This window comes from Lycium ferocissimum, chromosome 2 (assembly GCF_029784015.1).
Source record: "Lycium ferocissimum isolate CSIRO_LF1 chromosome 2, AGI_CSIRO_Lferr_CH_V1, whole genome shotgun sequence".
NCBI classification, from domain to species: Eukaryota; Viridiplantae; Streptophyta; class Magnoliopsida; order Solanales; family Solanaceae; genus Lycium; species Lycium ferocissimum.
Window position 1 is genome coordinate 70,835,700 of NC_081343.1, and position 25,897 is coordinate 70,861,596.

The 25,897-nt window shown below is 32.8% G+C and overlaps 3 protein-coding genes across 6 annotated transcripts; all 3 read right to left on the bottom strand.

The window, feature by feature from the left end:
- Positions 1–1,165: 1,165 nt before the first annotated feature.
- On the bottom strand, positions 1,166–5,369 carry LOC132047284 (protein WVD2-like 7). Of its 4 annotated transcripts, none has more exons than XM_059438282.1 (10): positions 5,286–5,334; positions 5,043–5,118; positions 4,391–4,927; positions 3,476–3,841; positions 3,318–3,376; positions 3,150–3,224; positions 2,636–2,735; positions 2,465–2,527; positions 1,666–1,779; positions 1,166–1,502 (listed from the first exon to the last, which is right to left on the bottom strand). In XM_059438282.1, exons 2-10 carry the CDS (start codon positions 5,112–5,114, stop codon positions 1,362–1,364), a joined length of 1,527 nt encoding a protein of 508 aa, XP_059294265.1. In that variant the 5' UTR covers positions 5,115–5,118; positions 5,286–5,334; the 3' UTR covers positions 1,166–1,361. The 4 variants fall into 4 exon arrangements, with proteins under 4 accessions (XP_059294265.1, XP_059294264.1, XP_059294263.1 ...); XM_059438281.1 differs by having other exon boundaries at positions 5,043–5,133; positions 5,286–5,325; XM_059438280.1 differs by having other exon boundaries at positions 5,043–5,369.
- Positions 5,370–7,688: 2,319 nt separating this feature from the next.
- Positions 7,689–10,520, bottom strand: LOC132047286 (uncharacterized). The gene is made up of 4 exons (XM_059438284.1): positions 10,234–10,520; positions 8,676–8,783; positions 8,436–8,500; positions 7,689–8,347 (listed from the first exon to the last, which is right to left on the bottom strand). Exons 1-4 carry the CDS (start codon positions 10,321–10,323, stop codon positions 8,200–8,202), a joined length of 411 nt encoding a protein of 136 aa, XP_059294267.1. The 5' UTR covers positions 10,324–10,520; the 3' UTR covers positions 7,689–8,199.
- A 670-nt stretch (positions 10,521–11,190) lies between these two features.
- Positions 11,191–12,831, bottom strand: LOC132048404 (myb-related protein 315-like). The gene is made up of 3 exons (XM_059439308.1): positions 12,482–12,831; positions 12,129–12,258; positions 11,191–12,034 (listed from the first exon to the last, which is right to left on the bottom strand). Exons 1-3 carry the CDS (start codon positions 12,612–12,614, stop codon positions 11,518–11,520), a joined length of 780 nt encoding a protein of 259 aa, XP_059295291.1. The 5' UTR covers positions 12,615–12,831; the 3' UTR covers positions 11,191–11,517.
- Between the last annotated feature and the right edge of the window lie 13,066 nt (positions 12,832–25,897).

Below are 25,897 nucleotides of genomic sequence, written 5' to 3' on the forward strand. Positions count from 1 at the left end.
ATTAAGATTTAGTTTGTAGTTGTTGGTTGATTCATATAAGCATCTTCCTAATTCTTTTATGCCGACAATTAAAGATGATGGTGTCGTATAAGTAAATGATCGTCCACGACTACATATTTATTGTTATCCTAAAAGATGCACCGAATAACCGATTCATTGCTTCGTCAGAGTTTCTATTTTGTGCGCCCCTTCGTCAATTAGTGTTATCCTCGAGTTGTTTAACAAGCAATCAAAGTATGACCAAAGCGTACAGTCTAGCAGTAACGGTGACAACTCTCGAGGCCCGAGATTACTAGTGGTAGAATTAGCTGACATTATTTGTTATCGACTGTTTAACGAATAGAGTATATTCAGGGGCGTCTTGAGCATTAGGCCAACAAGGCCATTGCCTTAGGCCCCCACAATTTTGGAGCCCCACTTTTTCCTATTTGTATATATTTATTATGTATTAATTATTTTCAATTTTGATTTTTTTTTTAAAAAGGTACTACTAGGTAGGTTCCAGGGGTTTCGGATGAACCCCCTTGGTACATACAAGGTTAAAATTATTTTTTATGTAATATAGTAGATGTTGAACCCCTTTGACTTCTTTTATTTACTTCTTCATACTTTTGAACCCCCTAGGTGAAAATCCTTGCTCCGCCACTGCCTATAACAACAATGACATTTAAATAATATTTCGTTGTTATAAGAAAAAAGATGCATAAAATCTAATTTTTCATTTTTCATTGTCAAATCCTAAGCTTAACTACACTTTGTATAACGAAAAAAAAAAACTCATTTAATGAGTGTGTGCGCGCGCTTTTATTAAGTTAAGGCCTAGCATTAGAGTTTCGCCTTAGGCCTCCAATATCATTGAGACGCCCCTGAGTATATTAGAAAAGAAATAGTAGTTATACATAGGTTGAGAACACTAACAAACAAAGAATTAAATAATATTAAAGCTAATACATGTGTTATTTTCTCTAATACCCTACCAAATGACCCCTCAATGTACGAGTAAGTACCATACATACACACTTGTGATCACATCAGGACAATAGCTAAAACTTGCTTCGCAAAATGGATTAAGAAAGTTAACACATAACCTAAGCTGGTCTTGTGAAATGAAACTACGTTTTAAAGGGGAAATGAAATACTAGTTACCATGAACAATTATGGTCAGTCCAGAACTCCAAGGTTTAAATATTTCTAAACCTCTAGATAGCTTTTATACAAGGTTTTGGAGTTGCTTCTCCTTAATCATATGAAGAAGACACATTCATACACCTCCAAAACAATCTCTAGGAAGAAATGCTCAATTGAAACGCATTCTAAAAAAGACACTACTCTTTGCAAGGAGCGAAGATTTGTGGATTTTTTTAGCTAGTCTTCTTTCTTGGATTCTTGCAAGAGTCGTTCCTCGTCAAAGATACAGAAGCTGGCTTCGAGACTAAGCCTTGCTTTGAGCTGGGATATGGCATTCTTCCACGTTTGGGCAATTGAGCTTGTGTTACTGGAGTCTGCACCAAATTAAAAACATATGAGCCACTAAGTAACATATATATAGAAAATAAAGTAGGATTTTATTTGCAGAAAAGATAGGATACATTTTGACAAAAGGGAACACAAAAGTAGTTTGTAGGAATATCTGAATAATGAAGATAGAATACAATGTAGTGGTACCTTTTTTGTGGGAACTTTTGCTATTTCTGTTTCCTTGTAGAACTCAGGCAGCGGGCGAGCTTTGAAGCAAAAGCTTTGTTGAAGTTTTTTCCTAAGATCTGTTCCTGCTTTCTCCTGCAAGCAAAAGTGCGTTGTTTTTTGTTATGAATTTGACTTTATATTGATCATTTGCAATTTAACATGTCACTCCAATGTTAGAAATTATGGTACAAAAATCTACACCGGAATATGAAAGGGGAATTGATTAAAGGTGTGTAACTTTATAGTGATAGTGTACTAATAGGTCTCTGATAATTTCCTGCAGGGTACAATCAGAGAAGGAGAACTTTGACTTGGGAGACGGGGAACATTACATCACATCTACTATTTTCCAGGAAACAAAATACCAACAGAAACAATCTGCATTTGTAAGCCATCAGCATGAGTAAAAAGTTGAAGGACTCTTTGAATGATGATATATTTATCTATAGCAGTGCTGAAAATGGTTAAGAGGCATTTTACACAGAATCTGACTCATTCATGGGGATATATCTGGTGAAAAGAATTAAGATTCTCGGCTAAATGTCTTAGTTTTTCTTCCACTTAAACATCCTATACCAATATTAACTCCAAAGCCCAAGAATACAACTTATAATCAAATCCTTTAACTTCTCAAAGTCTCTTACCTAAGTAAAGTGGTTCAAAGTTCACACACTACTTTTCTCTGTTTTCCTTCTTCTCAAAGTAGGTAGTGCAGTATTCATGGTAAAGAGAACATTCAACAAGCCATAAAAAGGAAGCTTGGCGTTAGGAGTTGAACCTTTAATGTCGTTTGTTGTTGAACTTTCTTTTCCTCCTTGGCATTGAATTTTTCTTCAAGCTTCTGAAAATATTTGTAGAAGCACAAGATATGAGCGAAGGAGTTTTCATAAATGTAAATGAGATAGTCCACATAAAATCCTACATGCTATATATTTAAATGTACACTTGCCTGTTTCCTTCGTGCAGCTCTTTCTTCTGTCCTCAGGGAGAAAGGAGTGAATGAAGTTGGTGATTGTAATTTGTTCCGGTAGGCTGTGAAAGACTTGGAACTGAACAGGCAACACCAAATGTAAGCGAGGTCCAACAACGCAATTATATACACACCAATATACTCTTGTGGACAAGAACAAAATCATGCGTTTGTGAAGATTGCTAATAGAAACAATTGTCTCTCAGATTTTCTTTATAAAGTCTCCTTGTCCAGGAGAAGCATTCAACTGTATCCACTAAATCCACTTATTTTGAAATATAACTCTTGGCTCAAATCTCGAATTAGCAGATTTTACAAGTTCAGAGAGACTTGTCCAGGAGAAGCATTCAACTGTATCCACTAAATCCACTTATTTTGAAATATAACTCTTGGCTCAAATCTCCAACTAGCAGATTTTACAAGTTCAGAGAATAGTGTTCTACTACGATTCATTCAAACGTACAACCAGGGTCATTATGTAATAGACACTTACACAGAAGACAAAATGTTCCATTTAGGCCCCGGTGTTTTACTTCCTGAAGCTGAGGGATGAATTGGTGTTTTAATCCTGTAAATAGGACTGTGTTAGCGGTTTGTCAATGAAATGCTTTGCATCAGAAGCTTGTATACAGTTTTAATTAGACAATGTAGGGAAATATACCTTCTGCTTTCTGAAGATGGCGTTGTCATGGGACGATTGAATGCACCATTTGATGTTGTCTGCAGGTGAATAGTGAAGCAAACTTTAAGCATACCAAGAAAGACTATTAAAGGATTAGCATTTAGAAAAAGGAGTTTAAACAAGGGGAGAAAATTTACCTTAGGAGTTGCACACTTCTTAGATGCCTCGGTAGTAGGAGAAGCAACCTTTGAACTTTCCTTCTTGATGAAAGGAGGTGGAGGAGGTATCTTGTGTGGCTCTATGGCAGGAGTAAAGTTGATCAACTTGCTCAAAGATTTCGCGGTTGATCTCATTTCTTTCGTCAAGTCCAAGTTAGTACTTGTTGTCATTGGAGTGAAATGGTTCTCTTTATCGACATCAAGAGGAATGTTATGCCTGGCAGGCGAAGGTGGAACTTTATATTTCTTGGAGTAGACTGCTGATTTGAATGAAGAAAAAGCAGACTGCTTTTTCTTGCTTGTCACTGATGCAGCATCATCATCAAGCATAGAGCTGGAGCTCTGCTGAATCAAATTAGATAAATCAGTTCCATATAGTATTGGAAATCCGTATATCGACCAATCAATTAGGCCTAAATCATAAACTAATGGTGACTAAGGGTGTGTTTGGTATGGAGGAAAACATTTTCGGAAAAACATTTTCTTTAGAAAAACAAGTTCCTTACAAATAAGGAAAATGACTTTTGTTGTGGAAGTAGGGAAAACAAGTCCCATATAGGCATTCCACATTGATTGTTTCCTCCCTACCCTCCAACATATCCCACCCCCACCCCCATACCCCACATCCCTACCGTCTCCACACCCTACCCCCACCCTCATTCTTCATAGTGTTTGCTTAGATTATATACAAATGCTTTTAAGACAATATTTGTTGCTTGCTTACCACACACCAGAAAATAAGTAAGAAACACACTTATTTTCGTGGAAAACATTTTCCATCCTACCGAACACACCCTAAATATGCTTTTCACATAGACTGAGTTTCCAAATAGTATTAGCAAAGTTTAGAAAAATTCAAATGAGGTCAAACAACTGTACAGAACACATTTTTACCTTCATATTCAGCAAAGGCTTCTCAGTATGAGATGTTTCACTAATCTCAGACCCTGAAACTGTTTCTTGGGTTTCACCATTCTCAATCTGGTTTGATGGTTCATTCTCTGTAGCTTCAGGAGTACCAGGACCCTCCACTGAGCCCTCATTTTCTCTCTTCTCCACGTCAGCAACTGAAACTGAAGCCTTAACTATGGAATCTGTTAGACTATTAGGGTTCTCATGGACCTCTTCTTGATTAGCTTCTACATGGAGTTTTACAGAATCAGGGGATGAATTTTTGGTGATTTTAGAATTGGGGTTTTCTTGATTGGCTTGTTGTTCAAGCAAAGCTGCAGCTTTTTGGGCAGCAATTTTCTTGTAATGAGCTTCAAAGAATGCTTTTTTCTGCGCAACAGAACCTGGCTTAGCATACCTCTCAGCCTCCTCTACATATCTTTTATGAGAGGAAAAAGTTGACCATTTTTCCCAATCTAATGACTCTGACATAAATCTCCCAAAAGAAATTGACTCCCCAAGTGCATGAACAGAGTTTCCCTGTATAAATTCCATACCCAAAAAATCAACAACAAAGGAGAAAAAACACTACTCTAAGTCGGTTAAATTTTGAGAATCTTGAAAAATAAAATAGTGGGGTTGTTTGTTTATATACCTGTTTTACTTCATTGGGTATGGCAGAAGCATAAGAGAAAGCATGCATAAGACAAGCTGAATCTTCCATCATTAGTCTGCAAGAATGGAACCTGAAAAATCAGCACAGTTATTATTTTTATTTATTGTTCTGCCGTTATTTAAATTGATTTTTTATGGCATGCAATCTTTCCTATCTGGCTGTCTGTTTTCGATCTGAGGATTTAAATTTGAAATTCAAATGAAAAAAGGGGATAAAATATACAGATACACGTTGTTGAAGAAAAACCACTCATAGAGTAAGAAGAAGTTAAAGGTGTCATTTTTTAAATTTAGGCCAAGTGCTTTGGTTTGTGGAGTTTCTTTAGACTTCGGCTAAGGGAAGGTTGTCTTTTTCAACTGGAATATGGGCCCCACATTTTTTCAACTTAATTCCAGTAACGTTCGAATTCTGTTTATTTCAGTCTCGTTTTATGTGATGTTATTTAATTGAATATATATATATATATATATATATATATTTTATTTTATATAAGAGCAAATGTGAGGAAATTACAATAATTTTCAAATTTTTTTAAAACTTTTTAATTAATTACTTTTGTTAAATTTATTTAAGTTAATTTTTTGTTTTTGTTTTTAAAGTCTCCATTTTTAAAAGTTTCATCGTCATTTTTTCATTTTTATTTCTTTCTCCTTTTAAATGAATTTTTATTATTCCTTTTTTTTATATCCATGTTCGAACCCTAATCCCTGAAGAGGAGAAATCTTTTTTTTAAATTATGTATTTGTCTTAAAAGTTCATTAACTATGTATAGATTATTTATTTAAGCAAATAACTTGGCATAAGTTATAATGTCAAATTACTCGTTCCAAATTTGATTTGAATTAAATAATTTCATCAAAATGAAAGTTAAAATATTAAAAGGAGTCTTATTAATAAAGATATGGTTGTTGTTGTTGTTGTTGTACTACCACAAATTATATTCTTTAGTTAAAATATCTACTTTTATATCTTGAGTTAAGCCCGGGCCTCACATAACTAGTATATATATATATATATATAATCCCAAAGTATTGGAATTATCTTCATGTTAAATTTCCATACGTCAATTTTTATTTCTTTCTCCTAATGAATTTTTATTTTTTGGTGGCAAGAAATCTTTTTTTTTTACCTCACTTATGAGATTGCAATTGGCATGTCATTGTTGTACACGATAAATCTTATTAGTAAAGATAAAATTAAACCAACAGGGATTGTGATAGAGTAATAAGTGCTTCTTCATCTCCCTTGTTAAGGAGAGCTTTACCTTCTATGTGTGGGACTTTCCGACAAACTGAAATTTAATTGGATACTAATGGCGAGTATCGTACACCGGATGCAAAATTAAAAAAGAAAAGGGATAAATTGAAGAGTTAAGATAAATAGTTTTTGAAAACAAAGATTGTGTACTGAAATACTAAAACAAAGGGTGTTACGTGAAATTGAACGGATGCATTACAAATTTGAAAAGGCATACTATCATCGCTCGATTATGGTGTCTACACTCCAAAGTCAATGTTTAGTAAATCCTACGTATATTTTACTTAATTGTAGAGCATCCCACAATATGGTGGGACCAGGGAAAAAATTTCAAAAAAAATAGATGGGACGGATTTGACGTTTTACTAATATTTGTAGTAAAGAACACTAATTCCAGTCTTCCACGCCAAATTAATTCCCAATGACGTAACCTGATTCTACAAATTACGAAGTTATAATACAAGATCTACGTATAATTTTAGAGATCTCATTGTTGTGTTCAGAAGGGGAGTCAGAAAAACTGAGTTTTAAATTAATATTTGGTGAAATTGTTAAGATAGATACAAGTTATTGGGCTCGACTAAATCTGTAACGCGTATTCTAGCTCAGATCCTGACTGTAATCGTTTTCATTGGTAGGAGAATTAGATGCGTGTTTGTTTGAAGCAACAGACTTGTTGCAATGTAAGATGCTACAGGCTGAACTACCAGCTGTTATAACATCATTCTTCCAAGTAAAATAGGAGTGGCTGTTTAACTTTAAGAAATCACGCATAAAGAGCCATATCAAGAAGCTAAATGTATCTTAATCAGCTAACAACACTCTAATTATGTGCTTTTAACAAATTGGGAATTTAGGGAGGTTGCTACCAAACCCCAATATTTTGGGGGAGATCTGATTTTATACTCATACAAATGTTATTAATTGTATGATCAGTTTTCATAATAAATCAATAAAGAAAATATAAGAAATTGATCTATAAAATACGAAAGTTCTTTGTAGACTCATTATCTTCACTTCAGATACGACCCTACTTTACAAATCATGCGTCTGCCATCGATTGAGACAGTGCCTGAAAAGGGTTTTTCAGCTAATAATGTTATCTGTTCTGTAAGCATTCAAACATATCCTCGTATTTGGATAGAGAAGATGCTCTTACTCTCATATAAGTAAACCGGTCATTTGTAGAATTAATTGCTAAATATGACATTATGTTGCCATTCCAAACAAATTTTATATAGTAAAGATTCACAATAAAATGGCTAGTTTTATGCTGAATGTCAATCTACTGCAACCTTCCTCCTTTATCCGAGCTTGATACCAACAATGAGAGCAATCTAACACAAAAGGGGTTAGAAGATTGATAAATCAACCAAGAAAGATTTTTTAGTAATTTCACTGAATATGGGTAATTCTTGTGGAAATTTTACACCCGAACAGAAGGAACAAGTACCCAACAAAAAAAAAACAGTTCAATCTTTATCACAATTCCTTTTTTTCTGAGATTAAAGAAGACACTGTCAGATGACAAAAGTAAAAGAAAAGAGAAGACAGATTTGCCACGTTTAGTGTTCCTTTCATCTCATCAAAGCATGTTCTGCAACACCAACATGCTTCTCAAATCAAAATTACAAACAAAGAGCCTCCTTTATGTTCCTTAGAAACTAATGACCTCTTTTGAATTGCTAGTTCAATCTCTAGATCATGAGTATAGCGCGTCACAAATTCCATTGCACATATGATTGCATATGAAGAGCTAGTCATTGAAATATCTACAACAGTCCATTTTTATGTCACCATTTCACTCTGACCATGTCGGAAGAATGTTTTCCTACTTAAAAATAGTGTGGGTCAACCATTTCATGGCCACGTCTATTGATCATCTTCGTCTAGGTGGATCCCGGCTTAGTCCATGTTTCTTCAGAGTTCTGATGTAGTTCCTCATGAGGGTGAATTTGTTACTTCCAAGATGGTAAAAGTAGTCCCATGTAAAGATGCCAGTCTTATGCAAGTCATCAAATAATAACCTAGGTTCAACCATGTGAAGAGAAATGAGAAATAACAATAAATGAGACTACATTGTTAAGACACAAAATATTTGTTTACTACTATTACCTCACTCCATAATTTCCAATAGGTTCTGCAGACATAATTCCGACATGACGCCTACCAGATATTACCTAATACACAAGTTGGAAAAATTTAAATAGTGCAATTCTTCTTCCAAGAACAAAATCGAGCAACAACCAGAACATATTAAATGCGGTTTGTTGATGGAACTCTGTTGCCACTATAACTCATGGAACTGCAAATCATCTGAACAGGAAGAAAGATTGAAATTGCTCCTGTAGTTACCTTCTCACCGCAAATCGATCTGATCTTACTATCAACAGCGGGGCTATATATTCTCAAATATTCAGCTGACAACTTATACAGACTACCGTTTTCAAACTCCACCTCCACCTGAAAAGATTCATCAACTGATAAGACAAGTCGAACCCACTATACTGGAAGCCTATTTAGTAAACAAGTTTGCACTTTGAAGAATCCAGATTGATACAACCAGAGATACATCAAACCAGTCTCCAGAATTCACAATAGGACGTGAATATAAGTAGATTCATGATTCACATTTCTTGGAAAGGCAGCACTCTAGCACCACCTTTCTCCAACTATATGTGGAACCTTTTTTCCATTAAAAACAGTCAAACTGTCAGAAGTTTTTCATGAGTTTTGCTTAATTCTTCCCCTAGCAAAATAATTTTTCTTCATGAAAAAAGTTAGGAATCTCGTGTGCAGCTTAGACAAATGCTACATACACATCATACTTGAAACAGGAAACAGTAGAAGAAAATATTTATCTTCAGTGAAATACACAATTAAGGCCTCGAGTGTCCATATTCCTCTAAACTGCCTTACTGCCACCTAAAAAGCTTATAATGCTACTATGAGTACATCACTATTGACATATTCACTGAAAGGAGTACAGGTTCTATAATTTCCTAGAATACAGAACATTGGTGCCTCAAACACAATCCTTTGCAACTTTATGTATCAATGAGATAAATGTGCAGCAAAAGCAACTCAATAAATTAAAAAAAGAAAAAAAATGAAGTGTCTAGCATGGAGTATGTTCCTAGACAAGCCCAAAAGATGATGGTTTTGAGTAGTATCCATGTTTGATCTTCGAATAAATTTCCATCAACCCTACTGAGCAAATAACACATCTAGTATTGAAGAGGCAAGTTGCTCCACCCAACATGGACCAGAATGATTGAAAGCAATAATTCGAATGCAAATTCATTGCTACAAGTGTAAACTAAAAGCAAGGTTAATATTTTTCGGTTAAAAAATAATACAACATGGTATAAAACCATTCATTTGCATAAATCATTTCGTTAAGGGGTCAATCAAATACACATTGGATTGTTCGATTATGAGCTGATACCAATTCAGCAAATGTAGTTCCCCACAGTAATTCCATAAATCAATCTTTGAGACCACAAATTTGGCAACCACACGAATCGATTCTTAACCTATATGAAATTCTTGTTTAACACAGCTCACCCCTTGAACAAGAACGCCTATTGTAATTAGACAAACCCAATTTAACTCTTTTTATGAGACCATTATAAGGTAAAGGTAGGAACTTGAAGTCTCCAACATCACAGGTTAAGCTAATACAGTATTTTCTTTTAAAAGACTACCAAAATACTCTTATCTTTGTACAAACCCAATTTAACTCCTCTTATAAGAACATTATAGGCAAAAATTGGTACTGGAAGAATACAACATAATGGGAAAAGGATTTTAAGTAATCTAATAATTTCCAATTAAGTTCTCTCATCTGGGTACATAAAATTTTCAAGACAATCCATAAGTTGAAGAAAAGGTAAAAATTAGAGAGACATACAAATTTAGGAGGTTGAAGAGCAAATCTGGTGAGGCGTGGACAGTCAACTGTAGTTTGTATGCTTCGAATACCTCTGTGGATCACATTCATTTCTTCTCCCTTTTCTCAGAAAGACTATGTCTGTGAGGAGGATCCGAATATCAACAAGATGGGTCGGGTCCCATGAATCATGATGCTGACCCGTTTGATTGCAAAGATTGGCCGGCCTTTTAATGCACTTTATTTCTTTTTAGAAAGAAAATTCTGGCTTTCTTTTTCTTTTGAGAAGTATAATACTAATAGATGTAGTTAATTATTACAAGAAGCATTGTTTTATGTGTGTAATTTCGACTGTGCAAGTATAATAAATTTTCTGTTACATCATTCATGTCTTCAATTTTTTTTGTTGTCGTTATTTCTACGATTTTAGCTTTTACTTATTGAATTAGGAAATATTGTGTTAATGTGCGTAATTTTGATTGTTCATGAAGATATATTTCGAGTGGTTATTTAATGAGAAATTAAAATTCTACACTGTATGTATTAGACATGTGTAGCAAATACTGAACTGTATGTATTAGACATGTGTAGCAAATACTGCACTATATGTATTAGGAAATGTTTATTTGAGTTCATGATAGTGTCAACATGTTACTATTTGCGGAAGTGGACGACAAAAATAAGAATAACAATAGCAATAAATAGTAAAATAACAATGATAAATACATTGTGATTTATGTTATATGCGGGAGTCAATAAGAAGAGTTAATTAGGTTGCAGTGCAAACATAAAAATAGTAAAACTCTGTTGAAATTTTCGTATCTTTAACTAACATGATTAATATGACATGACTAGTAAGGAGTCATGATCTAATTAAATTTGATAGTTTCAATATATAAGATTCTTAACATTAAACTTATTCTACTTTTAAAATTATGAGTTCCATTCTAATACAGTATGTGTTAGAACTTTAAGGGATTTTCACATATAAATCTATATTTCATATCGAAGATATTGAGAACTCATTGACTATCTGCTTGCATCTGCACCTAGACCTGACAATCGCAAGAGGCTAGTTAAACATTTGCACCTCATATCGTACAATGGGTTAGAGCAAGCATCACAATAAATTTATAGACATTACGATTAAAATTTCACTAAGCTAAAAGAAATATAAATTACAGCCCAAGCAACGAAGAGGAAACTTGCCTCCCTGTAATTCCTTTTCCTTTTTCATTTTAGGGGAACAATTCTACTAATAAGAAAATGAAGAACAGGGAAGGACAAAGAAAAGTTGCGCAATTATCAATTGTATTTTCTCAAGAAGAAGAGGTCTTCTTCTAGTTGATTGACAGCACATGAGAAAATTGAATCCATCCATTGCTGTAGAGAATCTTGTTCTTCTGCTGGTGCAGCTACAATATTACTTGATGATTCAGTAGCAGCTGATGTTGTTGACAAGTTGACAGATTCTTCCAAAGAAATTGAAGGGCTGTAACTATTGGACATAGTTTTGCTACTTTTGTTCCATAAGTCCACATTAAGATTTTCACACAACATATTGTGGTACGTATTGTTTGGCAGTGAAATATCAGTAGCATTTTCGATGAAGTTTTCTGTTTCATTTCTTTTATCATATGTGTCTGTTCTTGATAACTTCTCTGTATCATCTGGTTGTTCTTGGTATTTTTCCTTGTCAATTGGCTGGTGAGTTAAAGGGTCTATTCCCATAAGCTGTAATCTCTTCTTAATTCGGGTGTTCCAATGGTTCTTGATCTCGTTATCTGTCCTCCCAGGAAAATATGATGCTATCTTAGACCACCTGCATAAATTGCATATAATAGTATCAAAATTAGTCGACTCAGTAAATTTCAGATACCGAATGATTAAACAAAAAACAGTGCATGTATACAAACCTGTTACCAAGACGAGCATGAAGTTGTATAATCTGATCCTCTTCAGCTTCAGATAGCGCTCCTCTTTTCAAATCAGGTCTCAGATAATTAATCCATCTCAATCTGCAACTTTTTCCGCATCTTTGCAAGCCTACACCACATATACACGACATGTTAAAAATGACGATCTTTTAGGCTATTGTAGTCGTTATAGTTAATTAAATTTTTAGATAAGATGATCACATATTTCAATAACGTAACACAGTAGGCAAAGGTTCTGGTTTCGAGTTTCACACTTTCGCACGTGCTTAATTGACCCAAGAAAAAGAATCAGGCTCGCACATGACAGAGCAGAAATTAATAAAATAAAATACCTGCAAGCTTGGGAATGGTTCGCCAACACTGAATGCCATTATTGAGTATAAAATGGACAAGCTTATGGTCTTCTTCTATAGTCCATGGACCTCTCTTCAATCCCACTCTATCACAACAAGGCTGCCTTCCCATTTTTAACTCTTTAAGTTTATATGGAGAAAGAAACTAGTAAACAGAGGAAGAAGCCTACATATATAGGGTACTAGTGCTAATTATTACTCCTCAATCGTTTCTCTTACGAGAAGAATTAAGTTTATATTCAAAGCAAAGAAAAGATGCGGACAGATCAGCAAGTGACATATAACAAAAAAGATGTGCTTCTTAGGAAGGGAAATGCATGATTGAATGGGGAAAAAAGAATTGTAAAGGTGATGCGCATGGAGGATGTGTTAAATATATTAATAAAAGTGGCCAGCCACCATCACTATCAAACATTTCCATGGCAGCTCCTTAGCTAATCATATGAGTAGTATACTTAAACAATCGATAAAAGTAATCTTCTCTTTGTGCTTTTTCCTTTAAACTGGGGTGGTTGGTTCGAAGTAGAAGAAATTTTAATTTGTATATAAAACTCTTATGTTATTTATATATAATATTTGTGGTTTTTGATATAAAATTTTGCATAACTAATACGATAACTCATGGTTTTCGGTATTAACGGAAGTTTAATTTCAAAAAGTAAATAAAGAAAAAAGATTTTTGGTGATGAGAAAGTTGTGCTCGACGCTCTCTTTCATATTTATCTGCTCTAGATGGTGTTTTTCTTTCTTTGATTTTTTTTTTTTTTTGGTTGGTTGACTACTATGAAAAAATGATGACTACCGCTACTAGAAATAGAGGTTTTTTCTACCGACATTCAGTGGGAAATTTGTGCTATAAAACATGATTTTGCCACCTCATTACACCGAACCAGTTCACCGGGAAAACGAATGGTGAGAAACAAGTTCTCATTAAAACATTGAGAAATTTCTTATTTTTTCCTTGTGAAAACACTACTATTTAGGTTTTTCCCGCTGACATTCAGTGTGAAATAGCCACCTAACATTTTTCAATGGGAAATCAGTGGGAAAATAGAGATTTTTTTAGTAGTGCACTCCCGGTCTCTGGTCAATCCATATTGATGCTAGAATATGGAGAGCTATTCCCGTCATGCACCCGAAAGAGATGAGAAAGACTAACCGCCATCCTGCTTGATTAAAACTGAAAACCAAATGTTATTTTACTATTGTTTCGATTTAGCTTATACAGAAATTCATATACCATCTTATACGGGATATAATGTGGGATAATAATACATTTATTAACGATCAACATAAGAGCACCTAAACACAAAAAAGATACCTAAATTATACAATTTCTAAATAACAATTCAGAATGCATAAATAAATCATTATTATTTATCGCATAACATTCCTTGTATTATAATAGGACACTTGTCTAGGCATATAACTCCCGAAGTCTTCCTTACTAACATTTTCTGATGCTGCTAAGATAGCTGGTTGAATTTTAATACTCAATGGATGAGATTCCCTTGGTCCCTTAAAAGCTGGCTATTTTTTGTCGTTGTGGCCAACTCCTTTTGTCCGTCCATTCAATACAAATTCAAAGTACTAGTACTAAACTCTAAAGGTGAAGATACAGAAGATACACCATATTATCAATTGCAATTATTATGTTTAGTGCTTTCGTTAGCTACGAATTAATAATTGTACGTTACATATTTTATGACTTGAACCCTTGACTCTCAAAAACCAACAAATCCAAACATAACACGTAAGAGGGTAAGTGAATATGCCTTCCCAAATACGATAAGCACCAGTTTGCAATTATCGCTAGTTCAAAGTTCAAACAAGAACTAGACAAAGTTAAATAAGGAATCTTTTAGTGTAGAGTTTCTTTTTCACTTAAAAATTGCTATATAACGGGTTGATGAAATCCATCTATTAACGATAATACGGGAACCATATGTGATGATTGATTTGATCCTAAAATTAAAATGAAGAGTTTACACTATCAGTGAAGATTAATAGGTTATATCAAGCAACTCGCTTTATATTGTAGGTTACAAATTCACATTTGCAATAGTGAATTATCCTAGTTGGCTTTTAAATAGATTAATAGTGTAATGTAATCAGACATCAACATAAAATGACGTTTAAACCCAAAAAATAAAGATACTTACAAAAACAAATTAATGCTATACTTTGTTGCATGCCACAAAAGGGGATTTGCCGCTGAAGTAGAAGATCCACAGAAGATAAAAACAAAGTTCTGCTGAAAGTTCGACTTTACTGAGTTTTTTTTTTTGGCGGGTTTTCCTATCCTAACACATTATCTCAGGTGGACAATTCGACTTCACGCCAGGGAAGTCACTTTGAAAAACGCTCCTTATCAAAGATAACTTCATTTTCAGGACTGAAATCAGAAACATCTGATTAAGAATGAGATACTTACCACCCACCACATCCTTTGGTGTTAAAATGTGAAATTCTATATAATTAAGTTAAACTTACTTTAGTTAAGTACTACTCATTTAATGAGGTGAAAATACATGATAATTAATCATGATTGTGAGAGTACACTGAGTATGTTTTTATTGTGTTGTTGTTGTAGTTATGCACAAACCACATATCATGTATTTATTGGCTTAATGTAAACCTTGAATACACGTGAATTTCTACCCAATGCATACTGAGGAAATAAAACATAAATAGGAATATTAGAAGAGATAGGAACAGAAACATGGTGGGCCAAAAAGGAGGAAACGACCCTACCTATGAAGAGTTCATGTATATTATTTATAGTTCTCCTATGAAAATAATCATATTTTGAAATAATTATGTAATGGACTATAAAACATTAAAAAAAAAAAAAAAAAAAAAACTGCTTTTTTTCGTTTGTTTGTCAAGAAAATATAAATATTCCTAGCTACCTTTTCTTTTAATTTCCTTTTTTCTCTACATGCCAAGCATAGCTTAAGTCAATTTTGAACATAGCAGCAGTTGGCTGCTTCGTCAAAGGTCCACTCAAGCAAGAGCGGAATCTCAGATTAATTTTTTGAGGCCATTTTTTTTAATTAGTTGACAATTTGACACATCAAAGGGTCCATTAATGACTCTTTAAAGCAATGTATGTATGTATTGTTTTCAGCGAAAGGAACTAATATCTGTACTTAAAATAATTACTATCAAATTTAAGGAATCAAACAAATATTATTTCAAGACAAACTATCAAGAGAATATTGAGTTCATGTAATACATTATACATGCATGCAAGTTAAATGCATATTCTCTATATCGTTATGAATTACTCACGGCACGTTCAACTAACGACCGCTCGTTTATTTGTGATTTCTGCTCATGAAGTGAGCACTATCTCCCATTTTCGCTTTTTAAATTAAAGCTATGAGATACTTCCTCCGACCCATATTACTTGGCCACATTATTAAAAATATATGTCCCAAATTACTTGTTCAGTTACAAAATCAAGACAAAATTAATTAAATATTTCTCATCTTATCCTTAGTATTAAATGTTCTTGAAAATAGTCAATATTGATTAGAATGTATTTATTGGAGAGAGATCAGGGTAAGGTAGTAAAATATATCTTTTATTTATAATTTCTTAAGAGGCATGCAAAATAGAAAGTGGCCAAGTAATATGTGACGGAGGGAGTACTTGTTCATTTACAAAATCATGACAAAATTAATTAAACCTTTCTCATCTTACCCCAAGTATTGAATGTTCTTGAAAATAGTCAATATTGATTAGAGTGTATTTATTAGAGAGAGATAGGGATAAGGTAGTAAAATACATTTTTTATTTATGATTTTTTAAGAGACGTGCAAAATGAAAAATGGCCAAGTAATATGGGACAGAGGCAGTATTACAAGATTTAAAAGTATTATTAATTGTCTCGCTAAACCCATCAAAGTTTTCCAAGGAAATTAAATGGTGGATGATCTCATGATTGCGACTATTAAATGACATATCCATGATATAACAATTACTCTCTATCTCAATTTATGTGACTTTTCGATTTTCGAAATTTAATCTATATAAATTTTAACCAATAAAAATGTATTTTTCATCTATTGACATGAAAAGAATTGCAACTATACCACTTTTCGTCTAGTTTTTTATATATAAATTTTAATTTCAAAATATTAACATGATCTAATCCAATTTAGCTTCAAATATGAATCAAATTAATTCAGCGAAACGAAAAGTATCATTTAATGGGATGGAGGAAGTACCAAAAGTTCTAGAGTAAAAGACTAAAGTTTCTTCGGGCTTATGGTATCGACATGATGATCTTGAATCAAGAATTGCATAGCCATGTTTTTGTATGTGTAATTTGCTAATTGTAAAAAATTTCCCAATTGGCCAATAAGAAAATACCTTGGGCACGGCTGCTAGGGACCCAAAACGACAGTAACAAGATGTAAATCAGTAACAGTGTGAGGAACAAAAGAACAGAACAAGTACACGTGATGGCCTATGGATTCATATAGGACTGGAGGAATCTTGGAATCGACATTGTCTCTATGCAAACTGCCATTTTCCTGGGAAATTGTTGGGGGAGTTACTCCAAATTCATGGGAACAAAATTAGGACACACCCCTGATGCTTCCACAGACAAGCAAGCATCTTTTATTCGTATATCTTCTTTGTTTGTTACACATTGATTGCCTGACAACAGTAAAAAAATAATTACATAATTAAGTTGATTATAAGACAATTCTACGTAAATTTTTTATGATAAAGAGTAACTGACAACCTAATAAAAAAGATAACGTACTAGAATAAATTAAACTACGTTCAATGGTAGTGTAGCAATTAATCTTTACAGTACTCAATGTATATTACTTAAACTAGTCAACTTGTCCGCGCTTCGCGCGGTCTTAAGAAACACCATACAATTTATATATAACAAAAAAAAAAAAAAATCTAATTGAGATAGAAGAGATAATCTTTTTCATGTATATGCATGCAAAATATGATTCAATATATAGATTAAATCACAAAAAAAATTATCAAAATTAGAGCTTAGAAATGTGAGTCTACCATCACAATGACAAAGAAAGAGTACCCTATAATATATATGTATACACACATCACTCAAAAATATTAATTATCCTAATATATATACTAAAAAATAATTTTAACCTTGGAATTGTTTTTATACAATTAATTATCCTTATTAAAATTGTTTTTAAAATAAAAAAAAAAAAAAAAAATTCAACTAAACATGCGTTCCCCTTGAATTACTGAGCAATGTTCCATTAAACTTCTTCTCGGGGAAAAGATGGTGTTGATGAGTATATATACGTCAAATTTTTCTCTTACTTTTGTAATACCAGCTTCTCTCCATTTATGGTCCAAAAATCTATCGGTTTCAACAACATGAAATGAATCAATATTTGTTTAATTATAATTTCAAAAACTTGAATTATCATTGTACTAAAATTTTAAGAAAATAGACTCTAGAGAACAGAGAAGGAAAAGTGACAATACCTTTATATACATAAAAATTTATGTTGTTTAGTTTCAACAAATTATTAAATCCCTTGTACTATATCTCAATGACAATTTTACTTAAATTTATCCACATTATTTATATTACTTCACGCCTATCAGCGCCTGCAAATTAAAGAAAATGAAGAGAGCAATAAATAAGTTCTAAAAATATTTTAGATGAATGAAAAAGAAAAATAACCATAACTATTTTGAGGAGTAATCTAACGTGGGAGAGGTAAAGAATTTCCACCTTCCTTTACAAAAAATAGTAAAAAAAAAAAAAAATTAATTAAAAAGTTAAATAAATTTCTTGGCTAAAAAGCAGAGTAGCTTTAATTTTTTGTTATCACAATCCATACTTCGCAAAAATACTAATGAAAGCTGAGAAACAAATTGATACAACTGGAATTTTGTGAGATAAACGAATGAACCTTGTTTTGAGATAAAAAGCCCAATAAGTATTAAGCATTGTTATCGATCTCCTTTGGAAACTTCAATGACGTTGCCTCTCAACTTCTGCTTAAAATAAACGAAATATAGAGAAAGTTTACTAATTATCATAACAGGTCAACATTCAAAATCATGAAATGTCAATTAATAAAATAGACTTTAAAGAAGAGAAGGAAGAGATTCTTGTGGAAAAAAAATAAAGAAGATAAGGAACTAATTTGTCTTAATCTTAAAATCAAAATCAAAATAATTACCTACCATCTAATCTACAATTTTATTTTCTTTTTTCCTTGACCAAGATGATTCAATGTACACAATAAGAAACCACATAACCAATCCAAACGACCGATTCATGTTGATCTCCAAGATATCTTCTTCTTTTTTCCCCCTGAAATCTCCAAGATATCATCTTTAACCAAAATCTGATTAGTAAGTAAGGTTCATTTTAACTAAACAGAGAAAATTACAAGTAGCTTATTTATTATTCCAGAATACATCTAAAACAGATTTAGGAGCCACAGAAGATGCCATAATAAGTCTAAATAATTAGCACAATACTAAGTAATGTAATAGATCTAAGAATCAATTGATTTACAGTAAATTATTGACTATCATATCTTTGAAATTTTCAAAACAATACATGGAGTTTTTCCTGAAGCATTAACAGTTTGATAATTTTACTTGGATGATAATATTTGCGGGATCCGTGCTGAACAATACGACGACTTTGATTCATACAAGAAAATTTATCAATAGAACTATCTATTAAAGATATTTTAAAATTACCTGATGGAATGTAGCGTCATGGGGTTGTCACCAAGTTTAGTTGCGGAAGCTGTTGGCGCCTTTTTTTTTTTTTTTTTTTTTTTTGTTTTTATTTCTGTATCACGACTAATGAAGATAGCTCGAGTGCATAGTTGGAGAGAAGAAGAGGAAAAATTGGAAGAGATGAAATTACAATAAAAAGGAAACTAAAAAAATAAAAGAATGCCACAAAACAATACGTGGTCAAAAATTAAGAAATATCCAGAAATGAAATCTACATTGTAAATATGGGAGGAAATAATTAAGTTTAAGTATGGTATATTTGCAAAATTCATTTGCCAAATCTTGATGTGATTGTGATAGCTGCCCTCCCACCTTGTGCAAAGCTTTCTTCGATTGAATGATCCACCAATGTTCTTAGAGTAAGCTTCTCTTCTTGAAATACTGGAGTTGTGCTGCCATAAATTAGTTTGTGAACATTTGTTTGTGTCTAAGCCTGTAAGATTTTATTGAGTGCAAGAATTTCCAGTAGTGCAACATTAATACCTCTATATTAATACCTACTAATAACAATTAATTATAGGGAACGGAAAGAGATTTCACGTCATGCGTTTTCTGGCACAAGAATTGGGAAAAGCAAGTCATGCGTCATGCGTTTTGGCACAAGAAAATTAATTATATTGAGATGAGTTTTCTGGCACCAGAATTTCACATCATGCAACATCAACACATATTAATGAAGAGGACAACTATAAGGGGGTTGAGGAGGTGAAATTTTATTTTATTAATTTATTTTTTATTTCTATTATTTTTTTTAAAGATTTTCTTTTATTTTTTATTTTATTATTTAATTTCTTTTTATTTTTACTTTTTAATTACTTAAAATATAATATAAATAGATAAATGAAGGAGAAAATGTCAAAAAAGGTTTAAAAAAGATAAATATTTCATTTGCTTTTAGTTAATATTGACTTGTTATTCCAATTTTATTTCCCATGAATAGTGTAAAAGTATTTATTTTTTGCTTTTATTTTATTCATTTAATTAACATATTTACATAAATTTAATATCATTTATATTATATATAGATCCTTAATATTAGTAAGATACCAGATTCATGTATTGAAATAGGGATATTTCTATTGTTTGGGTCAAAAGCATAGTTATTATTGTTGTATTGTATCTAATGTTAAAGCTTCTATACAACTGCGGACAATAACCTCAAAGTTTTCATATATCAACTAGAGCCCCTCGAATAGGTAATAAATATCCCCAAATTAGTGTAGGAATTTCTACATTCCCCAAAGTAGTTCGATTAGGACAACAAATTAATTGACTACCAAAAGATGGAAATTTCCTACTCTAGTTAGCAGTAGAACACACGAGGCGGCTTTGGTGTTTGCTCAACTGTCAACTTCCTAATCAACTGCGGTTCATATTGGTCAATCCATTTAATGAGTCCAATAGCTGCCTTAGAGCATATTGTATATGTTGCTTAGTCCAACAAATAATAATTGTTCTTGGCTCAATTATTTAAGTTATACACACTCAAATTGTAAAACTCAATAATTACTAGTCTAGTCAATTCTTCTTTTTGATTCCGGTCAATAACAAACATATTCGTTCTTCAAAGATAAAATTGCACAAATTTCCCTTCAAGTGGGCATATAGTTCTTTAAGGAGCAAAAGTCATGTAGAATAACTTGTGAAATATTATGATGCGAATATAAGAGACTTTTACATGGTGTAGCTAACATATAAGAGGTATTTAAGTATAATAACTACTTTCTCTTTTTCAATTTATGTGAACCTATTACTATTTGGGAAGTATTCAAGATGACTCTTTGACCACGTTTTCCTTACATTTTTTCTAAATAATTTGAATTAAAAATTATCATGACTTATAGTACTATAGTACTTTTTATGTAGTTTTTAAATATATAAAATTTTATTTTTACAAACTTGAAAAATTTATGTCAAAATTTAAAGTTAAAGTTATAAAGTTTGACCCTCGTACTCCAAAAAGGTTCACATAAATTGAAACGAAGAGAGTATATTTTAATTTTATTTCAAAGCTTCTATACAACTGCACGACAATAAAAGTATTTGTATTTACATCTCGTATTACATCTCGTAGCTGTAAAGTATTTGTATTCACATAAGGTATATGTATTTGACTGACTTTATTTTTGGCAAACTAGATATTAGACTGTATGTGTAGTTTGACTGATCTATATACATATGTAGTTTGGCTGACTATATTTTGGCAAAGTAGAATATTTGACAGTATGTCTTGTTTGACTGATCTACATACATTATTTGGCTGACTGTATTTTGGAACTGTCTATTTGAAATACACCCCATTACACGCGAATTGTAATTACAAAAACAATAACTACAATTGATTAGAAGCCTAAAAATTATAGCTATTTATGTTAGCCCCGCGAAAAAGTTGTTTGTGACGACTTACAATAATTACTTGACAGTTCATGGTTCTTAAATTATTTAAGTTACTTTTGATTGGTTAAAAACATAACCAAACCAATTTAAATTTTTAAATGTCTTGTAAAATAATAACCACCGGTTTGGTTATTGTCGGTTTGGTTCGGTTTGGTTCGGTTTTCAATTTATGACTAGCCGACAATTCAAATATTCTCTCTCTTACATTCTTCAAATTTCTTATAAGCTCTTTTTTTCACTACCACAAGAGGGCGAACTTTGCCATATTTTTTTCTAAATACATGCTGAATGAAATAAAATGAAAAGAGATAATAGGATTTTTACTTTTTACCCTTATAAAATTTATTAGAAACTTGGGTTTGGATTGTTGTTTATATTCTTTTAAGACATACGGCCTTAAAAATAAGTAGACCAAAATTAAATTAATAATTAAAAGGTATAAAATATCTTTAATTATTTATGAAAAGTTAATATTATACATATAAATAATTATAAATTTTATGTATATAATTATCGGTTTGGTTCGGTTATTTATTCGGTATTTTTTACTATAACCATAACCAAACCAAATATTATCGGTTTTTCAAATTTAAAACCAAACCAAACCAAACCAAACCAAATGTCGGTTTTTTTATTCGGTTTGGTTAAATTTTCGGTTTGGTTTTGGTTTTAACCAAAACTGTGAACAGCCCTACTTACGGGGTACAAAAGTTAAAGACCTGCACCAAATAGGTACAAAAGTGTCAATGACCCAACTTTAAACGTTTGAAACAACAAATTGGGCTTAACAAAAGTTTGGGCTTTTGGCACCAAAGGCCCAAAATGGTATTATCAACAGTCACGATTCATGACTCACCAGCTGCGTGGATCAGCCGCCACGAATGTGGTCCGCGATCACGTCTCAAAGCCGGCTGCCGCCTTTTTATTTTTGGATATAATTCGACATAAAACCGTAAAAGGGCCACTGTCTTTTTATTTTTATGTTTTTAATCCTCTTATATAGTTGTTTCTTTCTAGACAACCTCATCAAAATCTCAATCATGACACATGCCACCTAAATGACACTTACTTAATGTAAATCCATTTACATGTCGATAATGACACGTCTAGAATTGTAACCAAACTTTTTACTCTATTACTCCCTCCCTTTTTATGTATGAGTGCGGCTTAACACGAAATTTAAAAACGCAAAAATTATTTTTAATCTTGTAATTTTAAATTAAAAGTGTGTATGATATAAAATAACTTTTTGAATTTTACGATCTTAAGCATACTCTGTCATTCCTATAAGAGAGTGTCAAATGAGAATGTTAGAATTAAAACTTTACTGAATATATAAACATAACATTTTTTAATTTTTCTTTAAAAATAAGACATAAAAATTAAAACACAGGGAAAGATGTTATGCAACATATGAAAAGCATTTTAAGAGCTAACGTTTGATGTCCAAGAGTCTCACTAAGTCACGTAAATTGAAAGTAGTATGGATCGAACTTATAAACTTTTATAACCATTCAACAATAGTGTTGTTTTCATTTGAAATGAAATCGAGGATATAAAAGTTCTGTAAGATCACAAATATATATATTCAATAATAATAATAATGTACTCTTTCTTCCTCTTCAGTTTTTTTTTTTTTTTTTTTTTTGGGTGGGAGGGGGGGGGGGTGTTCATCTAGCAAATACACTATACAGATATTCAACGGAAAATATTCACAAGAAGAACACAAGAAGTCAAGGAGAGAGGGAACGTCAATTTCCAATTTTCCACTGTGGCGTATTATTTGATTTAGATTTTTTTTTTCCCTAACCAATGTTTAAAAAATGACCTGTTAACAAACAACTAATGTACCATATCAAGGAAACTAATTATAACTCTCGGTAAAGAAAGGAAAATGATTAATTATCTAATAATCTCTTAACTAAGTAATTGGAAATAGAATCTGAACTCAAACCACACTCGGCAGCCTTTTAGCATTTTTTTGTGGAAATAGAATCTGAACCCAAACCACACTCCCTTTTTTAACATTTTTTTGTGGAAATAGAATCGAACCCAAATCACACTCAGCCTTTTTAACATTTTTTTGTGGAAATAGAATCTGAACGCAAACCACACTCCGCAGCCTTTTAACATTTTTTTGTGGAAATAGAATCTGAACCCAAACCACACTCCGCAGCCTTTTAGTATTTTTTTGTGGAAATAGAATCTGAAGCCAAACCACACTCCGCAGCCTTTTAACATTTTTTTGTGGAAAAAAGAATCTGAAGTCAAACCACACTCCGCAGCCTTTTAACATTTTTTTTGTGGAAAAAGAATCTGAACCCAAACCACACTCCACAGCCTTTTAACATTTTTTTGTGGACATAAATTTTGAACCCAAACCACACTCCTGATACAAGTAATTAGAAATGCCACCAAGAAACCATTTCCAATGAATCAGTTAAAAGTTAGTTAGCAGCCCAAGTCAACTGTTAGTTGGTTAGAGTTAGTTAGTTGTAACTGAAATTGGGAAGTTGTGTATGCTATAAATACTTGTATCAATGTATAACATATCATTAATGAAAAGTGTTATGATTTCTATTCTCTACATTTCTATTCCATCTCTTCTTCTCCCCAAACCTTGAGCTTCCTTCTCGAGCCTTCTCTGTAAAAGCTCCTGAATTAGCTTAGGATTTCTCGAATTTTCTTGGTTCCTGAAATCTTATTAACAGTGGTATCAGAGCTACTGAGTCCTTGGCATTAATGGAAATTCTTCTACAGAAATGGGAGAATTACGTGAAATGATGCAAAGGATAATAGGGGAAATGGGAACCCTTACAGGAGAAGTATCAAATTTGAAGAAGTTGGATCAAACAAAGGATTGAATTGCGTGATCAAATCTCAGCTGCAAATGGTACTCGAAGGGATAAATCACCAGTAGAACAAAGGGAAGGACCCTCTGCAGAAAAGGGTTCTGGTGAAAGACCAGAAGGGGACAAGAGTCAATTGCAAAGAGATGACAGTCCTATCAATTTCAATAACCATCACACTTCAAGTTTCCATCGATGGTCAAGAATGGAATTCTTGAAATTTTCAGGTGAGGACTTAAAATCTTGGTTGTTCAAAATTGACCAGTTTTTCTCAATGGAGGGGGTACAAGCAAATGAGAAAATTGGAGTAGCAGCACTGCAATTAGAAGGGGAAGCCATTCAGTGGCATTTGTCTTTCATGAGATATAGACAATATTTGCGACCAGCTACATGGAATGAATATGTTATGGCCCTAGTTGAGAGATTTGGCAATGACTTTGATGACCCTATGGAGGAGATTAAGAAAATCAAGCAAACAGGAAGTGTGAAGGATTATCAGTCAGTATTTGAAAGACACATAACCAGGGTGGATCTTTCACAAAAAAATGCTATCAGTTGTTTTTTAGGAGGACTGAAACCAGAATTAAATATTGCAGTAAAGATTTCCAACCCAACAACACTATCACAAGTGTACAAGACTGCTAGAATGGAAGAGGCTTACCTTCAAGCTGTTAGACAAGTTGGTACTGTTCCAACCAATAACATGAACTCCACAAGAAGGTTCATGGAGCAGAAGGGGCAAAACAAGCCAGTTTTACCAACTCCTATCAATGTAGCATCTTATTCTCAGAAGGGGGTCAACAGAAGGAGATTGAGTCCTGAGGAAATGGATGAAAAGAGGGCAAAAGGGTTGTGTTTTTCTTGTGATGAAAAGTATGTCTTTGGACATAGGTGCAAAAATAACAAGCAGTTGTATATCTTGGAACTTGAGGAACAAATAGATGAGGAACAGTTGCAACATGAGGAAACACAAGGAGTGGTGATACCAGATATGGAACCTCAACAAACAACTGAGCATATGGAGATTTCCATCCATGCACTAAATGGATCCTTGGGCTACAGAACACTAAAGGTAATTATCATGCAAAGAAACCATTACACATTTTAGTTGACACTGGCAGTTCACACAATTTCATGGATCCCAACCTTGCAAAACAACTGGGATGCCCTATTACACAAACCATACATCAGTCGGTAGCTACAGCAAATGGAGATATGAAGGTTCACAAAATGTGCAGAATTTCTTGGCTCTTACAAGGGGCTGAATTCTCTGCTGATTTCTTGCTGTTACCCTTGGGTTCATGTGGTGTGGTTCTAGGAGTTCAATGGCTCCTAACATTAGGAGACATAAAGATGAACTTCAGGAATCTAA

Coding starts and splice junctions, on each gene's coding strand:
- LOC132047284 (XM_059438280.1), bottom strand. CDS start 5,114: ATGATGGAAGATTCAGCTTGTCTTATGCATGCTTTCTCTTATGCTTCT. Junction 3,377..3,475: donor AGAAGTGTGCAACTCCTAAG/GTAAATTTTCTC, acceptor ATTCACCTGCAG/ACAACATCAAATGGTGCATT. Junction 1,503..1,665: donor CAAAAGTTCCCACAAAAAAG/GTACCACTACAT, acceptor AATTTGGTGCAG/ACTCCAGTAACACAAGCTCA.
- LOC132047286 (XM_059438284.1), bottom strand. CDS start 10,323: ATGAATGTGATCCACAGAGGTATTCGAAGCATACAAACTACAGTTGAC. Junction 8,784..10,233: donor CTCTTCAACCTCCTAAATTT/GTATGTCTCTCT, acceptor GAATCTTTTCAG/GTGGAGGTGGAGTTTGAAAA. Junction 8,501..8,675: donor GATCGATTTGCGGTGAGAAG/GTAACTACAGGA, acceptor CTTGTGTATTAG/GTAATATCTGGTAGGCGTCA.
- LOC132048404 (XM_059439308.1), bottom strand. CDS start 12,614: ATGGGAAGGCAGCCTTGTTGTGATAGAGTGGGATTGAAGAGAGGTCCA. Junction 12,259..12,481: donor AACCATTCCCAAGCTTGCAG/GTATTTTATTTT, acceptor TATGTGGTGTAG/GCTTGCAAAGATGCGGAAAA. Junction 12,035..12,128: donor CATGCTCGTCTTGGTAACAG/GTTTGTATACAT, acceptor CAATTTATGCAG/GTGGTCTAAGATAGCATCAT.